Here is a 23315-nt window from a genome sequence, read left to right on the forward strand (position 1 = left end):
GCGGCTACTTGGACCGACCCGACCGAGCGCCGGCAATGACTGGCTATCACCGGCGATCACCATAGTCACGGAGGCGGGGCCGGATAAGGAATGTGGATGGCTGGGGTGAAGCCTGGGCTCCGGGGCGGGATCGGGGCGGGATCAGGGGGCGGGGCCCACAGTGGAGAAACCAGCGCAGCGGACCTTTCTGACAATCAACGTAGCATGGAGGAGTGGAGGGCTCAAACTGGTAGGGATTACAGTGTGAAGTGTTTAAATATTTATTTTAGTAACATTTTAAATATTTTTTATGATTATCAAAATATTTTATAGTGTTCGTTATATATAGATAGGGACGGATCTTCAAGACTCCTTGACTTTCTTTCCCTCACATGCCATATTTCACTTACCAGTAAATTCTATAGGTTCTATGCTGAAAATTTGCTAAATATTCTCTATCTTCCTCCCACTTCCATTGGCATCACCCTGGCCCAAGCCATCTTCTCTCCTCTTAACTAGCCTTCCTACTTCCACCCTTGCCTTCATTCTATTTCCAGTTCAGCAAGATATCCTGTTAACACAGATCAGATCGTGTCAGTTCATCCGTGGCTCCAAACCCTTTCATGTCTCCTCATGGCTCTCGGATTGATGAAGTCTTTATCATGGCCCAAGAGGCCGTATGTGATTTGCCCTGGCCCCATTTCCTCTCTTACTTCATCTCCTAACACTTACCACCCTTCTCCATCCAATCCCTCACTCGCTCCAGTGGCCTCCTTGCTGTCCCTCTAACAGGCCAGGCACACGCTATTTGCACTGGCTGTTCCATGGACGTGGGTGTAATGGTCTTTCCTCAGATATTCACATTGCTCCCTTTCCTCATCTTCTTCAAGTCTGCTCAGATGTTACCTCTAGTTGAGGCCTCCCCTAAGCACCCTGTTTACAATCACAGCATCCTCCCAACCCCTGGAGATGTATAGTAGTAAGTGTTTCTCCAAGCACTTACAATTTTCTAACATATTCTATAACATTGTTTATGTTGATTGTGTCTCCCTCCACTGAGAGCAGTGACAACAGGGTTTTGTGTTTAGCTCATTGATGTATCATGTTGATGGAACAGTGGCTGCACATAGCCATATTACAAATCTTAAATTTAAAAAAACAAAGCGGAGAACAGTGTTTGAAGCATGCACCCACAACATTAGAAAGTAAATAAAAATCATGTTTACTTGTATAAGTTTAGCTTACCTCTGGAAAGATACCAGTGGTTGCCATGCTGTGGACAAACAGTTGTCAGGGGACTGAAGACAACATTCTTTTTTTAGTCTTTTTTGGATTTTCCTCTATGTGTATATATTGCCTATTGAATAAAAAAGTGAAAATAAATCATTTGGGACAGAGAATACAGTAATGTCCCACATAGCTGGCCCTTACAGTACAGGTCAGCTCTAATATACTTTGGTGTGCTTACCTTCTTTGACTCTTTTCTGCAGACACCTCCTCTTCTCTGTAATTATGGCATAAGAGCTCTTCCTGTAGAATTGGCATTTGATTGGAGTCTAGCACTCTGCAGTGGCAAGTGATGGACATTTACGGACCTTAATCTTCATTGTTCTGAGTTTAATGGTGCCTAAGTACCCTATGCCTGGTTTCTAGAGTTCATGCAACAAAATTAATTCCTATAATTAATGGCTAATTTAAAAACTGACCCAAGCCACTGAGCTCCTTTGAGCTAGTTTCTGTTTAGAGAGGGAGGCATGTGGGGCTAGATGGCCTCCAGAGGCACTTGTACAAATTGTGTAATCACAAAAATGAGATAGTAGTTAGCAGGATGGAATGTGGGAAGGGAAGAGGACACTGGCATTGATAATGTTGGGTGGTGAATTTACAGGTAGTTATTACATTTTTATGTTTCACAATTAAAAAGATAAAAAGGAGATCAGAAAATGATAAAATTGAAGGGCAATTAAAAAAAAAAGGCTATAGATAGATTCTGAGAGGCCCAATGATCCCAACTTGGAGATTACGTTTGATTCAGCTTCTGATTTCCCAGACTAGCCAGCTGGGAGTGATGCTGTGACGGGACCAGGTCACCTCAGTTCCTCCCACTGCAAGCTACTCTGTATCTGTCCATCCATACCCCAGTCATGATCATGTGGGCTCTGGGACACTCTTACCTATCCTGATGGCCACATAGACGTCCCTTCATTGCAATTGAATCCCTTCAATTGTCAAATCAAAAAGATTTGCCTATTGAGTTAGAACTAGAATCAGAACCCAGATTTCCTGACTCCCAGTCTAGGGCTTTCCTTTCTACCTTCCTGAAAAAGCTAAGATGCTCAGGGTTAGAGAGACTCTTCATGACTTTGTCTTTTGAAGGACAACAGTAGGGGGCAGATCTCCACATTGCAATATGGGATCCTTAGCACAAAGATCTATGTCTATTCTTCATTTCAAAGCTAATTGTGCTGGAGACTGATACTTGGAGCCTTTGTTAGTGAGTTTCACTGCTACAGGCTCAGGTCTAGGGGTTGAATTTATGTGATTTGCTTTACCCCTTCCAATGCCTCAGTTTATTCAGCTATAAAATGGACTCGACTATCTCCTTACGTGTTTGTTGTGAGGATCACACAAGATGGTGAAAGTCTTTTGTAGGTTAGTATAAAGTTTGACTCAGGTTGTGGAGGACAAAGAGGTGGTTAATGTTACAAGCAGCCCAGGCTTCAGGAAAGAATTGGACATTTGGGGGATTAAGAGAGAGTCCAACATGGTTGGAGGATGCCATGAACTAGGGTCTTGAGTGGCAAGCTAGAAGTTTGGACTCTGTTCTGAGGCCACTGGATAGCCATAGAGGACTTTATGCAAGTTATGACTGGGTCTGATTTGTTTTAAAGCCCAAATTGCTCCAGTCAGTAGTGTGTTAGGTCCACTGCAGGGGCCTATCTGTATCATTACCAGGCAATCAGCCTGCAGAGCAAGGAGCATGGGCTAGGACTAGGCGGTGTGGGGATCTGGCCTGTGTGATTTTGGCAAGCTTCTAAAAAACCTCTAAGGTTCCTGTCTATAAACTGTAAAATGTTATCACGTCATGGTGTTACTCTAAGGATCACAGACATGCAAAATGTTTAGTACAGAGAAAGCTTACACATCCATTTCCCTTCCCTTATGTGCCATGAAAGAAGCTGAGCCGCTTTTGTTCACCAGAGTCACCCTGTAAAGTTTCATCGTCCCTTCTTTACAGCCGGCCCCAGACTGGGACTGTTCGCGCCTGCGCGGTGGGCGTTAGGTGTGCAGAGAGCGGCGATGCGGCACCGCTTGAGTTGCCTGGCAACCAGGTCGCCTGGCAACGGGCGCGCACTACGGGGACCGAGCACGCTGAGGCAGGTGAGCCGGCGGAGACGGTACAGGGGTCCAAGACAGGGGGTTCCCAGACCCATCCATCCCGGCTCACACGGGTCCCGCGTCCTCACACCCCAAGGCTCTCTCATCCGCGTCTGGTCTCCCTCAGCTCATGATCATTAGAAGAGGGCAAGCCCCTGTCCCCAGGGCCCCACCGTTCCCTTCAAGGGGAGCCCAAATCAGAAATGGCTGCGTCCCTCCCAGCGGGGCCGTAGGCCTCCCCTTGTCAGCTGGTGCCCAGGATCAGAGTTCGGTGCACTTCTTTAACTGGAGTGGAATCCTACTAGGTTGAGGCCTGCCACTGCCACTGATGGCTGGCAGCAATACCCACCACAACAACCACCACAGCCAACATAGCTGGAGCCCTGGTGTGCTAGGCTCATGAGCATCAGTTAACATGCTAACTCTGGGAGGGAGGAGAGGAGGTGCTATTACCAAGTCTCTTTTGCAGCTGCAGAAAGATACAAATTCTGCAGAAATTGTCAATGGCCACCCATGGCCTGGGTCTGGAGCCTGTTCTTAATACTAAGCCACACCGCCTATAGTTGCTCAAAGTTTGAGTGTAATAAAAATAATTCACTTTTTAACCCTTTTAACTGTAATTTCTTCTGTATTCCTCTTTTGTGGATTTGTCAGAAGCATCTGAATATGGTCCCTGATGGATTAATGAGCTGGACCCTGATTTGAATGTTGGCTCCTACCCTTACCAGTTGTTTCCTACATCAAGCTCCTTGTCCCAAAACATCAACTTCCTCCTTTGTAAAATGAGGATAACACAAGTTTCCTTCTTCTGGGGTAGTCAATTTAGATACTAGATATTGCTGGCACAAGATAAGCACTAAATCAATGACCATATTAATAAAGCATGGGTGGTTTCTTCTATTGTTAAGCATAGGAGAGCTCTGGAGTTTGCAGTTTGAGCTGCTACTTACCTTCATTATGACCTTGAGCAGATCCATTCATTGCTGTCAGCCTCAGTTTGCTCATCTGTAAAATGGCTGTAAGACTATCCATCCAGCTGCACTTACAGTTTTGAAGCTCAAATGAGAAGTAGCTTCTAAATCACAGTAGTACTAATGACAACTTTTTGGGTTCTTTTAATCAGTGGTTTCCACAGAGCTTCATTTTGAAAGCTAGAGAGTCGCCTTCTGCAGGTGTGGAAAGATGGCCCACACCCGGATCTCTATGTACCTTCCCCCCAACATCAACCCCACCCAGGCTGCCATTGCCTATGGTTGTCGGGCCCTGCCCAAGCTGAATGAGGAGCTGCAGTCAGAGGACCTGCTGACGAGGCAGAAAGCCCTCATGGCTCTGTGTGACCTCATGCACGACCCCGAGCACGTCTATGTGGCCATCAGTATAGGTAAGAGTGTCCCAGAGCTCACATGATCATGACTGGGGTATGGATAGACAGACACAGAGTAGCTTGCAGTGGGAGGAACTGAGGTGACCTGGTCCCTTCACAGCATCACTCCCAGCTGGCTAGTCAGTCCTTGCAGGACACCCCTCATCAGCTGACCCAGAGCTGCAAACCAGTCTTCTCTGTTATGGCTTGACCAAGTGGCCACAAATCCACCAAATAGCCCTGTTTATCTGTCTTATCCACAAGGCTGTCACAAAAGATAGGCACATGCCCTGTTGAAACCTCATGGTATCTGGACCTCTATCCCTTGTTTCCCACTTTCCTAATTACCAAAATAAAAGTTGAGGTGATTTTAGTGGCATGGCCACACCTTTCCCAGATCAGGTACATGATGAGTGAACTGCCGCTTCTCCCTCCAGACTTAGCTGCAGGGCTGATTTAATTTCAGAGTTGGCGGTGGTCCTAGCATGGAGTTGAACACCTGGTGGAACTTCAGGAATAAGGGTTGCTGTTTAATGAGCCTGACTCTGGGCCAGCACCACCCCACATGCTGTGTTCATGTTATCTTAATTCTCATAGCACCTACCCTGGGAGGGAAGGAGCATTCTCAACCAACAGGTAAGAAAACCAAGGTGCAGACAAGGGGTATGAGGCTAGGGTGGCCTGATAAATAAATGAAGCAGGATTTTTGTTTACTTGGCCCAGCATCCCTAGGTGTAACCCATTCAAGGGTGCATGACTAGTTTGGGTTAGAGCTGCAATTGGATTCCGGTCTCTCCAAGTGCAGAGGCCATTTTCTTAACCCTGCGGCAGACTGAGAGAGAAGAAAGCACTGGTCGGAAGTGTGTAGGGAGATTCACGAGGGGGTTAGATGAAATGATCCCTGGGTGTGAGCACACATTGCTGCCTATAGTGACCCTGGAATACTTCCTAACTCCAATGATTCCCCCATGCCCCAAAGTGGCAGAACCTCTGATAATCTTGGTTGCCTGATGTTGGCTTACCTGTGACTTCTGGTTCATTGAATGTTGAGATTGATAAATGTTCAAAGGTGTTTCTGCCTTGCAGGCTGCCTGGAGAGCCTGAAAGCATTGCTGAAGGATACCAACCACGTGGTACGGATCAAGGCCACTGAGGTGCTGTACATCATGGCGACCCACAACGTGGGCAGGTGCGCTGCTGTTTATGGAAACCAATGCCAAGCTTTGGAGCTACATCCCACCCCTGGGTGGCATGCTTTGAATGACCTTGAGTGCTCTGAATTTGTCTGTAATACAGTTCCTCAGCGGGAATTCTCTTTGGCCAGAACAGGTTATGGTTGCATCTGTGGGGTCTAATGGAGCCCTGTATTCGGTTTCCAGCTCTGAGCTTTCCCCTTTGAAGGTGGAAAGAAAGTTCAAGCCCCACACCTGCAACAATTTAAGCTTTTTCTCGACTCTTTATGGGGAGTCCAGTTCCCTCTCCCAGACTCCGTCAGAGCCTATGGCTTTGGCTCCTGTCCCCATAGGTGTTAAGACACCAGCCTCAGAGTGCATACCTGGTCTGGGCTGGTGGCTTCAACCCCTGCTCATGACACCAAGGTTCTAAGTTTCTGGCACCTGGAAATGTCCCTTTCCAGTGTAGGCACAGCTTTGAATTTTATACTAAAAAAGTGGCCCATGTAGTAATTACGTTAGCAGTTTGTGGGGAGGGGATTGGAGGTGCTTTTCCATAACACCGCAGTTTACCCTCTATTTTTTTTTTTTTTTTTTTGCATTTTTCTGAAGCTGGAAACAGGGAGAGACAGTCAGACAGACTCCCGCATGCGCCCGACCGGATCCACCCGGCACGCCCACCAGGAGCTACGCTCTGCCCACCAGGGGGCGATGCTCTGCCCATCCTGGGGGTCGCCATGTTGCGACCAGAGCCACTCTAGCACCTGAGGCAGAGGCCACAGAGCCATCCCCAGCACCCGGGCCATCTTTGCTCCAATGGAGCCTTGGCTGCGGGAGGGGAAGAGAGAGATAGAGAGGAAGGCACGGCGGAGGGGTGGAGAAGCAAATGGGCGCTTCTCCTGTATGCCCTGGCCGGGAATCGAACCCGGGTCCTCCGCACGCTAGGCCGACGCTCTACCGCTGAGCCAACCGGCCAGGGCCACAGTTTACCCTCTTAACCTGGAATCACTAGTTTTACTTTGTATTAAAAACAGATCCAAAAATCACAAAGATCCCCCAAGCCCTATCTGAGACCGCTGCCTACTGTGACATACCCAGCAAGGAAGGAGGAAAAGTGATGGTAACAGTGATCAGAGGACACCACAGGGACAGGGTGCTTGTTCACTGTTGTGAGCATGTTTGTTGTAAACAACAGACGCCCCTTCAAAGAAGCTTCATATCCTTTCAAGGGAGTCAGTGTGTCTCACAAAACTGAAGGTCTCTCAGTCCTGTTTCTCCACAAACCTTCTGTGCCTCATTGTCCTCATCTGCACCTGCTCGTGAGACAGGGAGTTAAAGGGGTCAATACACTTGAAGTGCTCAGCGTGGGGAAGCCTTGGAAATGTCTGCCCCACATTGATCTGGGTGGCCACTCCTTTCTCTGGGGATTGCTGCCTCCCACTCCCACAGACGGCTACCTTAGTCCCTCAGTCCCCTTGACCTTCCTGACTCCTCTCCAGGATCTAATTTCTGGCCCCTAGAAGGAGATGTGGCTAGTTAGCCCGATCCCGTGTGCAATCGCTATGAACGGGGGTCCATGTGGGAAGGTGGTACCAGAGTGAGACTCCAAAATGAGTCTTTTAAAAAAGTGGAATGATTGTAAAAGATTCTGGAAGCTTTTAGCACGCAAATTCCTTTATTAATGTTTCTGAGTTTTTGCTCTACTTTAAAGAAACCAACCCTGCAAATTCACATGTACCGGGAAGGGCAGACTGGTGCAGGGGATAGAGCGGTGGGCAGCGGTGGGAGCCCTGGCCTGGGGTGTCGGAGGTCCACCCTCTCCTGCTCTGTGTCCCAGCAAGACTCTTGGTAGAGTCTGACTGTACTGATCTGTGACAGACCTAGGGATGGTGCTTTAATATCTCAGGGACACAGAGGAGGGAAGCACTCAGTCTTCCCTCTCCTCTTTTCTCTCTCTAGACCTGATATGGACATTATTACATAGTAACCCTCAGTGAGGCGTGATAGATGCTGAGAGGAGAGATGTTTGAACTTGGGCAACTATAAAGAAACTATCAGCCTAGTGAAGGGATGATAGGTTTGTTTACCGGCACTAGGCGGTCTGGGCAGGGAGAGGAGGTTTCCCATCTGCGGCCAGGATATCCGGGTAGAGTTGGTGAAGAAACTGTCACTGATCTGATGCGTCCTAGCCCCACACTCCTGCAGTGTTCCCTGCTGTCCCTCCCACTGACCTGAGCAAGGCAACTCGTGGTCAGGGCCCGGGAGGCCCAAACCCTGGCTCTCTCCACTACATCACGTTGGACAAAGAATACAAAGGGACAAAACTAACTGGGACCAGCTTCTGAAGTTCACCCTGGGTTCAGTGGCGACATAACTAAAGCCAGGAGCTCTCAGAGCACATCACGTGCTGAGTTACTGCCCATGTTGAAACCCTTCTGTCCTCTTGTGCCCATACAGGCAGTGACAGCAGGGGGATCAGGGTGGAAGCCTGGGACTTGGCATCTTATCACTTTGAGGAGTTCGCCAGTATGATAGCTCACACACAGCAGAGCCTTGGGTGGCCTGGCTCCCCCTGCCCCTCTCTTGCTTGCCTGCTGGTGAGTGGGGCAGGTGCCCTAATGACAAACAGTGGATTTACAAGGCAGGAGTGGCCCGGGGTGGGAAACTGGGTGTGGGCTGAAGAGGCTGAGACACCTCATGCCAGTTAGTCAGGCAAGGCCCCTGCAGCTTGGGTGTTCCACTGTTATTTTATTCCCTAAGAATAATCGAGAACTCCCCATGTGGTTCAGTCCTGGCCAACGTGGCAGAAACACGGTTTGGTTGGGCACTTCCTGTGTGCTGGGCACTGGGCAGGGGCCTCACACCAAGTTCTCACTTATTATTGAACCTAGCCCCAAAAGATGTGATTTCAGAAGTCCTCTTGACAGATGAGATTGGGTCTAGCAATTAGATATTTAATCAAAAGAAATGGTTAAAAAGCCAGGACTTGGAGAAACCATACATTCCCTTTAAACAGTCCATTTTAACCCAAAACACAAATGGTTGGGCACTCACCAATCCCTGTGTGCCACCCAGGCCTCCTCTTGGATGTGGGCCCACTGATTGGTGTTTTCCATCATCCTCTGGGCTTAAACCATACCTGTAACCTCATCTAATTTGCAGCTTTGGTTTCTTTAAAGTAGAGCAAGAACTCAGACATTAATGAAGTAATCTGTATGCAAAAACCTTCTAGAGTCTTTTACAATCATCTCACTCATTTTTAGAGATTCGCTTTTGAGTCTTCCCAAAGCATTCAACTTGGTTTTCATAAGAAAACTATCTTATCTAATTGGCTTACCTAATATTTAATTAACTTATATAATTATCGCAACAGGGATAACAGGCGTACACAGGCTCAGAGGCAAGCAGCTGGCTGCCAGGAAGCTGGCAACTCAGCTGGGAGAGGAGGGAGGGGCATCGAGTGGCTCAGTGTCCTGGAGCATCAGTGCTGGGCGGGTGGGCAGTTCAGAGGAGGTCAGTTACGAGCTTCTGCTGCCTCTTCCCATTTTACAAATGATGGGACTGGGCTCAGAGGAGTGAAGGGAAGGATCAGGGCACAAAGCACCGGAGTTGGAGTCCTAGCCAGGAAGGGGCAGAGCTGTGGCTCTTTCTACCGCCACACAAACCCCATTCCCTCTCACAGCCTAGAGGGAATCCATAACATGCTGTCCACTTCGGGCCTTTGTCTTCTCTCAGGAAGCCAGAAGGATGTGGTCTGCACCAGCCAGCACGAGTTCAGAATCCAGGTGGGGGTGAGGGTGGGCAACTGGCTTCTCCTTCTTCCTGCGTCCTCTCCATGCTTGGTCTTAGTTGTGTCTAAATCTGACTTCTCTTCCCCAGAGAAGGCTTTCTGGAGCATGGCATCATCGCCGCCCTGTCTTTCCTGCTGAGCGACCCCCTGACAGCCTGCCGGGAGAACCTGCACTTGGTGTACAAGCACCTGGCCCAGCTGCCTTCAGGTAGGCTCACAGTGGGCGCTCAGCAGCCCCTCCGTCTCGTCTCCTTCCCGGCTCCGGCGTGTACCGTGCTGCAGAGCATCGTCTAGGGCACATTTTTATGAAAGTAATGCTTTATTAAGGTACAAAAAGGCATCAATCATACATGAACATTTAATTAAATTATGTTCATTAATTTAAGGGAACATGTGCAGAACCATTGCCCAGATCATGACATATATGGAGTATCCCCTGCTCTCCAGAAACTTCCCACATGCCCCCTACCAGTTACTACCCTCACCCAAAGGCAAACAGTATCTCCGATTTATAAGACCATAGATCAGTTTATGCGTCTTTTAAAACTGTACATAAGAGGAAACATATAGCCAGGACTGTTGTGTTTCTCACTCCTTTTGCTCAACATTTTCTCTCTGGATCCACGTATGTTATGTGTTACTGATTTTTGTTGATTTGCACTGGAGTATGGTAGTCACATTATATAAGTATACTACAGTGTATTTACCCATTAAATAATATAGTTCATCATCCACTGTTGCCAATGGACATTTGAATTTGTTTCTCGTTAATGGATACCAAGAATAGAATGGCTATAAATAATCTTATAAATGTCTTATGATGGATATTGTATATATTTCTTTCAAGATATACCTAGGAAGAGAATTGCTGGGCATAAGATAAGTTTATATTCAGCTTTAGAAGTGACTACAAATGGCTTTCGAAAATGATTATACCAATTTACACTTCCACCAGGAGATAGGAGTTCCAGGGCACTAGTTTTGCGCACACTTGACCTTTCCTGTCTTTATTTTAGCTATTTTGGTGAGTGGTAGTTCTCATTTTTTGTTTTAATTTGTATTTCCCTGGTGATCATAACCCTGTAAATATCCTCTTCAGTAAAATGTCATAACATGCTTTTAAGGATTAAAAAGGCCTGCCCTAAAAGCCCACTCTGCCCCTGGCCTGATGTCCGCCCCCTCCCCAATTAGAAGCAGAGTCCAGGGTAATGGCCACCCGCGGGCTGAGATTTGTGTCCGATTGACATCTGTCCCAGCACATGATGCAATGAGCATTTAAAATGAGGAGTTCATGCAAAGGGGTATGATATCAGGCCTTTCAGAGAATGTCCTAAGGCAGACAGACAGATGTTGTGGCCCAGGAGTCAAACAGACCTGGGTTCCTTCTGCCCTGCCCCTCGTTCTCTGAGTGCCCCTGGATAGGCTATTTCCTTATCTCTGAAATGAAGCTGATAATACCCACCTCGAGGCCTGAAGCAAGGGTCAAGTGAGAAGAAGCTCACCAAGCATGTCACAGCGCCCCCTGCCCCCCATGAAGTGAGCCGTGTATACGTTCAAGGCCAGTTGTGAGCACTCCCTGTGTTAAGGTCCTAGAAGGAAATGGCGGTGGGGCTAGGGGCAGCGAGGCAGGCCTGATGGAGCAGAGCATGTGGGGGAACATGCTAGGCTGGACAGCAGAATTCCCTGCTGGTCTTTTAAAAAGACCACCTGCGGGCAGAATCATCTGTGGGGATCTGAGGATGGGGACCCGTATACACCTTTCTTAAGTGGACCTTGGCTGATTTTCATGTGTGGCCATGGTTGAGAGGCCCTGGGATATTGGGGTGTCTCTCTGAAGGGGCAGTGCTTGGGGCTGAGCCCTGTGCTCACTATGCAGGAACCTATAAAGCATTCAGATAAGTAGACAGACAATGATAATGAACGTCAAGTACCATAACTCAGCTTTGCTAAATGTTAACACTCTACCATATTTAATATGTGCTTGAGATTCTTGTTTAAAAAAAAATACGCCTGACTGGTGGTGGCACAGTGGATAAAACATTGATCTGGGATGCTGAGGTCCCAGGTTCAAAACCCCGAGGTCGCCAGCTTGAGTGCAGACTCATTCGGCTTGAGCGCAGGTTCACCGCTTGAGCACAGGGTGGCTGGCTTGAGCGTGGGATTATTATTATTTTTATTTTTATTTTTTGTATTTTTCTGAAGCTGGAAATGGGGAGAGACAGTCAGACAGACTCCCGCATGCGCCCGACCGGGATCCACCTGGCACACCCACCAGGGTTGAGCGTGGGATTATTGACATGATCCCATGGTCACTGGTTTGAAGCCCAAAGGTCGCTGGCTTGAGCCCAAGGTCACTGGCTTAAGCAAGGGTTCACTGGCTCAGCTGGAGCCCCTCAGTCAAAGCATGAATGAGAAGCAATAAACGAACAACTAAAGAGCCGCCACTATGAGTTGATACTTCTTATCTCTCTCCTTTTCTGTCTCTCTTTCCCAGAAACAAAAAAAAAAATACAGTCCATACCCCTCTGTTAAACTCCTCCATTCAGCCCCCCTCCTTCTGCCCTCCCTAGAGCTACCAGGGAGGTACTTTGGGGACTATATCACCAACACACATCTTTATTATTTTTTTTACCACAGATGTAATTAGATATAGATCTTTCCTTGCATGTTTTCTAATTCTATGTACACGGATCTTGTTGTCTGTATCTCTTTGCTACTTAAAAAATGTAATGTTATAATTTTGAGATTTATGCGTACCATGTCGTGGGGTCTATTTACTTACGACAAAACTGTGCCATGCCCTTTTGGTGTTTGGATGTATACTTACATGCAATATACTCACCCCTGCCTGGTTGACAGGCACACGGTTGTGTCTGCTCCTGAGCATTGAGTGGCTCAGCTGGAGGAGAGTGTCGTTGGGCAGGGAGAATGCAAGCCTTCAGCTTGGCCAGATATTGCCTGTGCTTCCAAACCCACCCAACTGCATCTTAGCCAGCAACCTAGTGGCACGCTGTGCCGCGTCACTGTTGTGTGGCTTGGTTGTCTCTGTAACCAGGGGAGGGGGCATCTTTTCTCTGACACACAGCCTTGCTCTCCTCTCCTGCCCAGTGCCTCCTGGGAGCCTCAGCCCATTCGTTGGATCGTCTTTTCCATTTCTTACTGATTTGAGGGAGTGTTTCATTTATCCTGGGTTCCAACCCTTTGTGGGTTACACACAGTGGAAATACCAGTTACCAGGTGAATGCTGTGGCTTTTCACTGTTTTTTTTTTTTTTTTTTTTTAATTTTTCTGAAGCTGGAAACGGGGAGAGACAGTCAGACAGACTCCCGCATGCGCCCGACCGGGATCCACCCGGCATGCCCACCAGGGGGCAACGCTCTGCCCACCAGGGGGCGATGCTCTGCCCCTCCGGGGCATCGCTCTGTTGCGACCAGAGCCACTCCAGCGCCTGGGGCAGAGGCCAAGGAGCCATCCCCAGCGCCCAGGCCATCTTTGCTCCAATGGAGCCTTGGCTGCGGGAGGGGAAGAGAGAGACAGAGAGGAAGGAGAGGAGGAGGGGTGGAGAAGCAGATGGGCGCTTCTCCTGTGTGCCCTGGCCGGGAATCGAACCTTCACTGTTTTTTGTTTACTCAGTGGTTCAGTAGGTTTCCATTTGAATATAAGTCAGTTTCATCAATCTTTTTGTGTTTTATTTCCTTGGGGGGGGTGCTATTTAAGAGAATTTGGTGCTATTTAAGAACTCATGAAGATATTCGGCCATATTTTCTTCTGAAAGCGTAAGAGTTCTGCTTTTCACATTTAACTCGTGGAGGTCCCTGGAACGAACTTTTGCCTGTCTGTCCAGGTCGTTTTGTCTAGTCCTTGCCAGGCCAGCACTGCCTTAATTACAAAGGTGCTATGTAGCCTGTGTTCCAGTGGACAGGCCCTGCCGCCTGCATCTTCTCCCTGTAAAATTTTCTGGAATTGACATGCTCTGGGTGTACCATTAGGGGTAGGGGGGCTGTGGTCCTGACAAGCCTTCTCGGGGGCCTGAGTGGTGAGTCTCTGCCTTTATTACAGGATTTCCTGAGTGCTGCTCATTGTCTGTGATGTTTCCAGGAGGGAGGCCTGGAACATGCTAGCTGGAGGGAGGAAGGGTGGGAGACACACAGTGAGGTGGGCACCCCAGGAGGTCTGTCTGGTGGTGGTGGGGTGGGGCTCTGAGTGCTGTAACTTCTGTGTATGCCAGTGTCCTTGGGGTGTGCTTGCTGGGCCTTCGGGTGGGCTGAGGTCACCTGTTTCAGAGGCTCCGCTCTTATCAGCGGTGATTTTGGGTAGTAGCAAAGTCTGTTGGAACCTGAGTTTCATCACTGAGCATGGGCAATGAAATGACAGGTAGCCTGGGAGCATGCGTGGTTTGGCTGGGATGGTCTGCACTCGAGGCCCAGCCAGCTCTCATACTGGTGGTCACTAGTATGGGTTTTCTATCAACGGCCACCCTGGAAGGCACCTTCTGTCCCCAGTGGAGTGCTTGGCATGTGGCTGGCACTCAACAACTATTGGTTGTTGTTGAATGGGTTTTATGCCATATTTTAAAAGATCATTTGTTGGTTATTTTCATGCTGCAATTCACTTATTCACCCCTTCATTTGTTTGACAAATGTGTTGGGGTGTCTGGGGCGAGAATGGAGGTCTTTCCTCTGAGTCCTTGCACTAGATAGAACCTGGCTTACTGTGTGGTTTCCCAAAGTAACCGGCAGTGGGCGCCACAGGACTGATGACAGCTGGACTGGGCCCCGCTGTGATCTGGGGCCTCAGGGTGACGCCTGTTGAGTCAAGGAGAAACCAAGATTGCAGAGGCAAATGCCACCTAGAGGCTGCAAGTCCAAGCTCCCCTGCGTGCCCATCTGCAATTCCGGAGGAAAGTTGTCTCTTTTTGTGGCCAGGGCTTCAGCTCCAATGCTGAAACTTAGGATTCTTCTGTGACTGGACTTGGTGCAGCTAAGCAGCCTGGGGTGGGGGGTGGGGGACTTGGGAAGTGTCCCTCTACCAGAGCCTCTGGTCATGCCCAGGCCCCCTTGGCTCCGCTTTCTGACCGTGGCCTTGGAGGGACAGGGCACAACAGGGGTGATGTCTGGACACAGGCTTGACTCTGGTAGTTCTGAAGTGCTGGAGGACATCCCTGGAGTCATGTACCATCTGGGCTAGGGAGAGAAACTGGGAGGCTGTGCGCAGGGGAAGCTAAGGCCACAGGGGCAGTGGAAGTGTAGGTGGAGTGGCCGTTGTAGGAGCAAAATGGGGTACTCTCTAGGGCCGTAGGACACAGCTCTGCCTGGTGAGTCGACTCAGAGCAGTCCCGGCCCCTCCCACTTCTCCTGGCCTGAAACCTCAGGGTGGAGGGCAGAGCTGGCTGCTCCGGAGGGGTGGGCTTTCCTTTCTCATCTGTCCCAGGACAGGGCGGGGGTGCCAGGGCCCCTGTCAACCTGACTGATGAGCAATTGCCCCCTTCCTGGGTTTAGCAAAAGACAACTACTTCCAGTGGTGACGCTGCCCACTGGAGTCCCAGCTGCTGCTCTGCTAGATGCCTCCTTCCCCTTCACCTCCCCAATCCACCTGCCCCCTGCAGCTGGGAGACCCTTTCCCTGTCTGACCCAGTCAAGCCTGGCCCTGGTCCTGGTGTCTGTCCCCATGCTCTGTTGGGGCAGGTGGCCTTTCTCAGTCTTCTCCACAGGTTTTCATAATATTCCCAGTAGTCCCAGGTGGTTTGGGACAGCCCACACATATGGAATTACCAAAAAGATCAAGTCCACCCTGGCCACGTGCTGTGTGGAACCAGCTGGCACCTGGCCTAGGACATACTCAGCACCAAAGCCCCACACCCCTCATCTCTTGGTCAGGCCTGTCCACCAGGGCATCATCCATCCTTGTGATCCCCCTTGTCCTCGAGGTGCAGGGCACCCCTCCCTAGCACTTGCTGCTGTGCCAGCTGGATCCACGCCCCATGCCCGCTTGTTCTTGATGGCTAGGGCCTTCTGTGGCTCTGAGGAGTATGGGCAGACAGCACAGCCTCTGCAGACTCAGGCCTCGTTGGGTCCCTTGTTACACACCCTGTGTGATGTTAGGAGTATGATGTTAGGAGTCATCACTTCTCAGGGTCTCTGCTTTCTTTTATGTAAAATAGAATCAAAACTGTCAGCTTCCCAGGAGTGGGAGGCGCCTAGTGTGCGGTAAGCCATCACAGCATCATCGAGGGGAGCTGAGGTAATTGTGACACTGTCATTTCCCCACTATATCAACTGAGGCTGCACGGGCTGCAGGGGAGGACAGCAGTGTCCCTGGACCCCACACTCCTCAGTGTGTCCAGGGAGAGGATGTTGGAGCTGGTGGTCAGACCTGGGAGGAGTTCGTCATTTGCAAAAGGTGGGATAGGAGCAGCTTCCCCTGCACAGGGAAGGCCTCTGCCCTTCAGGTGGCCTTCCACCAACTCTAGCCTTCTCTCGCCATCCCCTCTGCTGACCCCAGAGCTCATTTGCCTTCTGGGCCTTCAGCTCAGCTCAGTTCGTGCCTTCCCCAGGCTGGACACTGCTAGGGCACAGAGGAGGAAGGAGGAGGGTCAGACAGTAGACACCCCTTCCCACCTCGCCTTGGTGTGGGTGCACTAAGAGGCAGCCTATAGGAGAGAGCGGATGTCTAATGCCCAGGGACCTGAGGCCCGAGGGACAGAGGGATCTTAGACTGGGAGGATGGGTGGAGAGAGGAGGGGATGTCACAGCAGGCTCAGGAGAGGAGGAATGGGTGAGATAAAGACTGCATCAGAGGGCAGGACCCAGGCGGAGGAGCACAGGCCCCGGGAAGCCTCCTCCCATCTTTGACTCTGCAGGAGAGAAGGCAGAATCCTCCCATTTCCCTCTCGCTGTGTATTTTTAGGTTAAAGATGCTCATAGTGAGATTACTGCTCTTTTCACAGTTGGCATTAAAAGCACAAAATAAGTCTCAATGATTATAAGTCACACATATTTCTTCTTATACAAGAGCCCCCTTGGGCTTTTGCTGTTTGGTGATGTGGGAAGGCGTGAAGGGAATCCCCACGTGGGCTCAGGGGTGGTGGGGGCGGGGGTAGAGCGCGAGCTTTGTGTGTGCGTCTGAGTGCCGCGTATCTGCCTGTGTGCACCTGTCGCCCCTCACCCAGTGCTTTGTGTAGGTCCTGAATGTGAGAAGTTGATGAAGGGTGGCTCAGTGCTCCCCATGGGACCTGCCTCTTCTGTTCAGGTGCAGAGCGATCAGGGGCAGAGCCAGGTGAGGACCCAGGCCTCAGGAAACACCGTTCCCGCTGCTCCTCCTGAGGGTGACATCTCTACCACTCCCTGACCTTGACCTTGGGCCCTTTCCTCAACCACAAAAATGGGTCACTGTAGACAGACTCTTTGGTAATGAGTGTTAAATAGAGTGATTTGTAAGGAGCCTGGGGCAAGGTGAAGAAACTTCCTTGACTTCTAATTAGTGCTTTCCACCATATGGAGATGCACCTGACCTGTCAGCAATGGGGGAACCTGTGGGGCCACCTCCTTCCCACGCCCAGCAGGGCTCAGCTTATGCTGTTGGGGGTTGTCTGCATGCACCCTCCAGACTTTCCAGGCACCTCTTCTGCTCTGTGGGGACAACTCTGACCCTGGCAGAGGTGTCTTTAGGGTGTGAGCAGTTGGTGACCGTGCAGCCTGGGTGGGTCTGGGGAACGAGGGAAGGGCAGGAGCCAGCATCACCCCCAACCCTCAGCCCCTCAGGAGACGGGGGCCTGGTAGGACTCCCCACTTTTGCAGGTTTTTTCCTCTCTTGAGGTTTTTTTGTTCTTGATCTTCATTTCAAGATGATTTTACCTAAATGTGTGTGTGTGGGAGGGGCAGACTAAAAGGCACCTCGGGGTAGAAGTTGTCCCCAGCTGCCCTCCCCAGACGTCAGCCCTGCACACACACAGCACGCTGGGGCAAAGCTGGGCTCATTCAAGATATTTTATTTTCTTAAAGTAGACAATCTTTGACTTTCACACCATACCAGCTCCTCTTCCCTCTGTCCATCTCTTAAAGTCCTTGGCTGTGATTCTGTGCCGTGACCTTGGACACATGGGTACCAAACGAAGGCGAAGAGAGGAGATTTGGCAAGGTCTCTGGCGGTGTCTTCCCTCTTGGCAGCAGTGGGGGTTCGTATTTACACGCGGCCCTCTGCCAAAGTCCTTTCACAGTGGCAGGTGCCACGGGCCCTGGGGCAGGACGGGCCAGAGCTGGTGGTCCCAGCAGGGCCTTCCTCAGGCTACAATGCTGGCTGAGCCTTCACAGGAGTCATAGCTGCTCTCAGCCTCAGGTGCAGGGTGTTTGGGGGTCAGGGCCCCATCTCTCGCCTCCCCTTCCTCTACTTGCAAAGCCACAGATAATTTACTTTTTAAATACCAAGACACTTAGCTATTGTTCATTTGCTCCTGGGTGAAGAACCTTCTTTAAATACATCACATTTATTTTCTGAAATAAAAACGAAGCAGAAACTGCACCAGTAACAAGAGGACGCTGCACAGGCGTATGTACAACGCTGCCCGCCCTGTGAGGCTGCCACAGGGTGGCCGTTGCCCCAGCGTCGCTCGGGAGCAAGGGACAGACTCGTCCAGATAACAACTGTTATACTCAGCAAGCCAGACACAAAAAGGACCACCTGAAAAAAAAATAGGTTTTGAAAATCTGCATTTAAAAAAGAATACTCAACTGCATTTGAAATTGTCTGTATTTGTTTTTCTGCGAAACACCACAAATTTGGCCAAAAAAAAGGATGTCAAAGAGGAAAAACCAGGTTTGATTTATAAAACATCAGATGAGTAGAAGAAAAGCTGGAACCCAGCTGGCCTAGTTGGAAACAAAACGGGCCACTCATGTTATTGTGTGGATTTTTGCTGCATATTTTGAAGCTGTTTAAAAAGAGTTGTGAGTGGCTGGAGGTCTGGTTAGTGCTGTCATCTGGCCTCGCACCTGGTTCCAGAACGAAGAACGTGGTACCGAGTAGGCCAGAGGTGGGCGTGTCCAGCAGGGAAGGTGCTCAGACTAGCTCTGGTCCTCGCTCCTGGTCAGTGGCAAGGCTCCTTATTCTAGGACTGAGCTGGCCTCCTCCAGGTGGCCCGGCCGCCTCTCCCCATAGTCCATTGGGGGGCCCCCATGCAGACAGGGCCAACTTGGGAGGAGGGAAGGGCTTGGGAACTTGGTGACAGCTTCTCAAGTATTCAAGAGACCTTACTTACTGCTTTGGGGAACTTTGCTGTATCCAGACTGTGTGTGTGAGTGCGTGTGTCTACCTACCTAGCAATCTATCCATATATATTTATGTTTGTGGAAATGTGGGGGCCAAGGAGGTGGAGGTGCGGGGGGGGGTACATTCTTCAGGCCCCCTGTTTTCTGCCCCTGGTCTGGGTCTCCCTAGCACAAGTAGAGTTGGGGTGTGACACCCCAGGGATTTCGTCACAGGCAGGCGGGCTGGCCTGGCCCCTCAGCAAAGGCCTATGTATTTGAGATTGTTCTGTATGATGACATCTGTCACTGCATCAAAGACAAACTGGATGTTACTGGTGTCAGTGGCGCAGGTGAAGTGGGAGTAGATCTCCTTGGTCTCCTTGTTGCGGTTCAGGTCCTCAAACTGCCGCTGGATGTAGACGGCAGCCTCCTCGTAGGTGTTCTGGCCCTTGTACTCGGGGAAGCAGACAGTGAGCGGGATGCGCCTGATTTTCTCTGCCAGCAGGTCCTTCTTGTTCAGGAAGAGGATGAGTGAGGTGTTGATGAACCAGTTGTTGTTGCAGATGGAGTCAAAAAGGCGCAGGCTCTCTGCCATTCGGCTCTGAGGGAAGGACATGCTGGCGTTAATCTGGGTGTGCAGCTAGGAGAGACCCTGACCCACAGCCTTGCTGAGAGGAAGCCCCCCACAAAACCTTCCAGCCTGTGGCTGCCCCATAAGCGTCCTTCTGTTGAGAAGTCCTTCCTGTCAGACCAACTGTCTTCAACTGTCCCCCCCCCCCCCATGCTCTAGAGCCCTGGAAGTGGCTGGCGCCTCCCTCCAAACCCTGGTAGCCTGGCACATGTTTGTAAGAAGCTCTTCTTCCCGTTAGCCCTTCCTCTGAGCCCCACCTGTGACAACATGTGGTTTTGGGGCTGTGGCCTGGCCGCCCTCAGCCTAGTGGACTGGGGCATTGCTAACCTCGCACCAGTGGTGGGATTCAAATAATTTTACAACCGGTTCTCTGCCCTAATGACCATTTTAAGTATAATAAAAGAAATATCACCTGATCTGTGGTGGCGCAGCAGATAAAGCATGGACCTGGAACACTGAGGTTGCTGGTTCAAAACCCTTAGCTTGCCTGATCAAGGCACATACAGAAAGCAACTACTATTGTGAGTTGATGCTTCCCACTTCTCCCCTCTCTTTCTCCTCTATCTAAATATTAATCAATAAAACAAAAAAAACCCTGATATATCAAAAGATAGTTTATTTCATGCATTTAATACTTAAATAAGAAAAATAAGAGGTACACAAAACTAGATTATAAGAGTTTTAAAATATTAATGAAAAAATATTAAATAATACCTAAAAAAAACCAATAAAACTGTTATTTAAGATATTTCCATATGGCTTTTTAAATTTTTTTGTGGCAGAGACAGAGAGTCAGAGAGAGGGACAGATAGGGACAGACAGACAGGAAGGGAGAGAGATGAGAAACATCAATTTTTTGTTGTGGTCCCTTAGTTGTTCATTGATTGATTTCTCATATGTGCTTTGACCGGGGGGTCTACAGCAGACCGAGTGACCCCTTGCTTGAACCAGTGACCTTGGGCTCAAGCTGGTGAGCCTTGCTCAAACCAGATGAGCCTGCGCTCAAGCTGGCGACTTTGGGGTCTCGAACCTGTGTCCTCCATATTCCAGTTCGACACTCTATCCACTGCGCCACCGCCTGGCCAGGCTCCATATTGCTTCTTTTTTTTTTGTATTTTTCTGAAGCTCGAAACGGGGAGAGACAGTCAGACAGACTCCCGCATGCGCCCGACCAGGATCCACCCGGCACGCCCACCAGGGGGCGATGCTCTGCCCCTCCAGGGCATTGCTCTGTTGCGACCAGAGCCACTCCAGCGCCTGGGACAGTGGCCAAGGAGCCATCCCCAGCGCCCGGGCCATCTTTGCTCCAATGGAGCCTCGGCTGCGGGAGGGGAAGAGAGAGACAGAGAGGAAGGAGAGGGGGAGGGGTGGAGAAGCAGATGGGCGCTTCTCCTGTGTGCCCTGGCTGGGAATAGAACCCAGGACTTCTGCACGCCAGGCCGACGCTCTACCACTGAGCCAACCGGCCAGGGCTCCATATTGCTTCTTGATTGGCATCCTCACTTACAATTTTTTTCACCTATGGACAGAATGAACATTACTATGTACGCTTAGAATACACTGTGCCTGACCAGGTGGTGGTGCAGTGGACAGAGCATCAGACTGGGATGTGGAAGACCCAGGTTCAAAACCCCCGAGGTCACTGGCTTAAGTGCGGGCTCACCCGCTTGAGTGTGGTATAGCTGGCTTGAGTGTGACATCACAGATATGACCCCGTGGTCGCTGGCTTGAGCTAAGGGACACTTGTTTTGCTGTAGCCCCCGGTCAAGGTACATATGAGAATGTAATCAATGAACTAAGGTGCTACAATGAAGAATTGATGCTTCTCATCTCTCTCTCTCTCTTCCTGTCTGACTGTCCTTATCTGTCCTCTATCTCTCTGTCTCTGTAAAAAAAAGAAAAGAAAAGAAAGAATATGCTGTTGCACAGATGAACCCTAAAAGAGTAGGAGTATAAATTTGTGATTTTCACATTGGGTGGCCACCCAGGTGCCCATCTCAGAGAGAAACCTGATTACAAGTGCCATTTTAACAACCAGTTTGCCAAACTCAACAAAAAATTAGGTATTGGTTCTGCTGAACTGGTATGAACTGGCTGAATCCCACCACTGCCTCACACACTGAGGGCCTGGCCTGCGCCACCTGCACATGCAAGCTCCAGTCTCCCAGGGGAGAGACGTTATCATCACGTCTCCGTCAATCTGAGCAAAGCCAGCTTTCTGCTTGGCAGTCAGCTCCAGCCTGTTAGGGTCTGGGTCCCATCCTTTGAACCTCAATAATACCACGTGTCGTATCATCAGTCCTCAGCTGGAGTTTGTAAGAGGGTGGCCTGCATTTTCAAGACCAAAGGCTCCAGTTCAGAGAGCTGGGGAAGGCTGGGACTCACTAGAGATTACACATGGCCTCTACCAGCCCAGAGAAGATTCCACGGCCCCACCGCCTGGTGTGGCACAGGATGGCAATTCAGGAGGTGCAGTGACCACAGAACGTGGTACCCGGCTCTTCTTCACCGCTCCTCTAAGGACTTTAAGTGTGTTGTACTGACTGTGATTTTTAAAGGAACATAATGCATTTGTCTGACTCCCAAACCCACTGTTTCCATACAGAACTGACAGTTCTGCTAACATGAACTTCTGCTGGTGAATTACTGCTCATGGAAGCTGCCCCTTATCTTAAGATGAAATGAACAGGCTGAGTGTCCAAAGTCTAGAACCAGTTGAGTTTAGATCTGAGGCTTTGAATTTAACAACTTTTCTGACCAGATTAGACCACTGACGTGGTGACGGTGATGGAACTGCAGCTGGCGCTGGCAGTGTAGACATGGGATGCCAACTTAGCTGACCCTCACACCTTCCTCTTCTCGTTGTGCAGATGAAGAAACAGAAGCTTAGAGAGGCAGGAATGTGCTCCAAGTCCCACGGCCTGGAGCTCTAGGCTCACTGCACCTCCAGGGTGGACAGCTAGTGCTGTTGGGCCCAAACAAGGTCACCCAGGTGGGGGTGCCTGGGAAGACGCCATACGGAAACCCTGCTTTCCCACAAACCAAGTTGTCTGAGGGATGGGTCCTACAGCATCAGTGCTGAGAAGGAACCAAGCTGTGGGGGGAGGATGCCTGGAGGCACAGTCATTACCCCTGACGGCAGAGAAGCTGCCCTGAGATTCTGTGCTCCACCTGAGGGCTGATCATGTTTTTCAAAACCAATGTTGCAGCGCCTTTGTAACAAGCTCAGGAATAATGGAAGCTCTGAAAAGTCTCAGGTCTTAGGGGGAGGACTTTTCTGCAGAGATAAACAGAATACAGGAGCTGCATTCCCAGCAGTGCCTGAAGGAGCCGCACATATTCCCAAATGGGAGAGCTAAGTGGTGGACTAGGATTGTCACGTTCTGCTGGGGAGTAATTCACTCTAATGGATTCCTGGAAGCCACATCGTAAAGACTAACGGAGCTGTCATTTCTCATAGGAGTGATGTCATAATCAGGAGCTGTGCTTCTGTTCCCAAATTTTACATCAGATAAATAATAGATGCAACCCATTAGCACATATTAATTCACTGAGCCAATACTTGTTGAACACACCTTAAGGGTCAGTGACAGGTCCTAGCTCTTATTATAGGTAATGAAACCCCAGGAAGCAGGCAGAGGGCTTTCTTCCATGGCTGAGAAGGGGGATCATCTGACCACCAGCAGGTGGGACTCAGCAGGCCAGTGGCAACGATCAGTGAGCAACCCAGAATAGGGGCCAGGACATAGTCAGGGTCCTG

General features: G+C 49.9%; 2 protein-coding genes across 2 annotated transcripts in view; one reads left to right on the forward strand and one right to left on the reverse strand.

Annotated features, from left to right (window-relative positions):
* The first annotated feature begins 3315 nt into the window (after positions 1-3315).
* RSPH14 (radial spoke head 14 homolog) overlaps positions 3316-23315 on the forward strand; it is a 77450-nt gene continuing 57450 nt past the window's right edge. The window contains exons 1-4 of the mRNA XM_066365534.1: positions 3316-3360; positions 4481-4738; positions 5807-5909; positions 9772-9890. Coding sequence (XP_066221631.1) covers positions 4540-4738; positions 5807-5909; positions 9772-9890 — 421 coding nt within the window. The 5' untranslated portion in view covers positions 3316-3360; positions 4481-4539. The remainder of the gene's footprint in view (positions 3361-4480; positions 4739-5806; positions 5910-9771; positions 9891-23315) is intronic.
* The window catches only part of GNAZ (G protein subunit alpha z), a 54357-nt gene continuing 48691 nt past the window's right edge, over positions 17650-23315 (reverse strand). Inside the window, exon 3 of the mRNA XM_066365532.1 lies at positions 17650-19525. Coding sequence (XP_066221629.1) covers positions 19181-19525 — 345 coding nt within the window. The 3' untranslated portion in view covers positions 17650-19180. The remainder of the gene's footprint in view (positions 19526-23315) is intronic.

Source organism: Saccopteryx leptura, chromosome 2 (assembly GCF_036850995.1).
Source record: "Saccopteryx leptura isolate mSacLep1 chromosome 2, mSacLep1_pri_phased_curated, whole genome shotgun sequence".
NCBI classification, from domain to species: domain Eukaryota; kingdom Metazoa; phylum Chordata; class Mammalia; order Chiroptera; family Emballonuridae; genus Saccopteryx; species Saccopteryx leptura.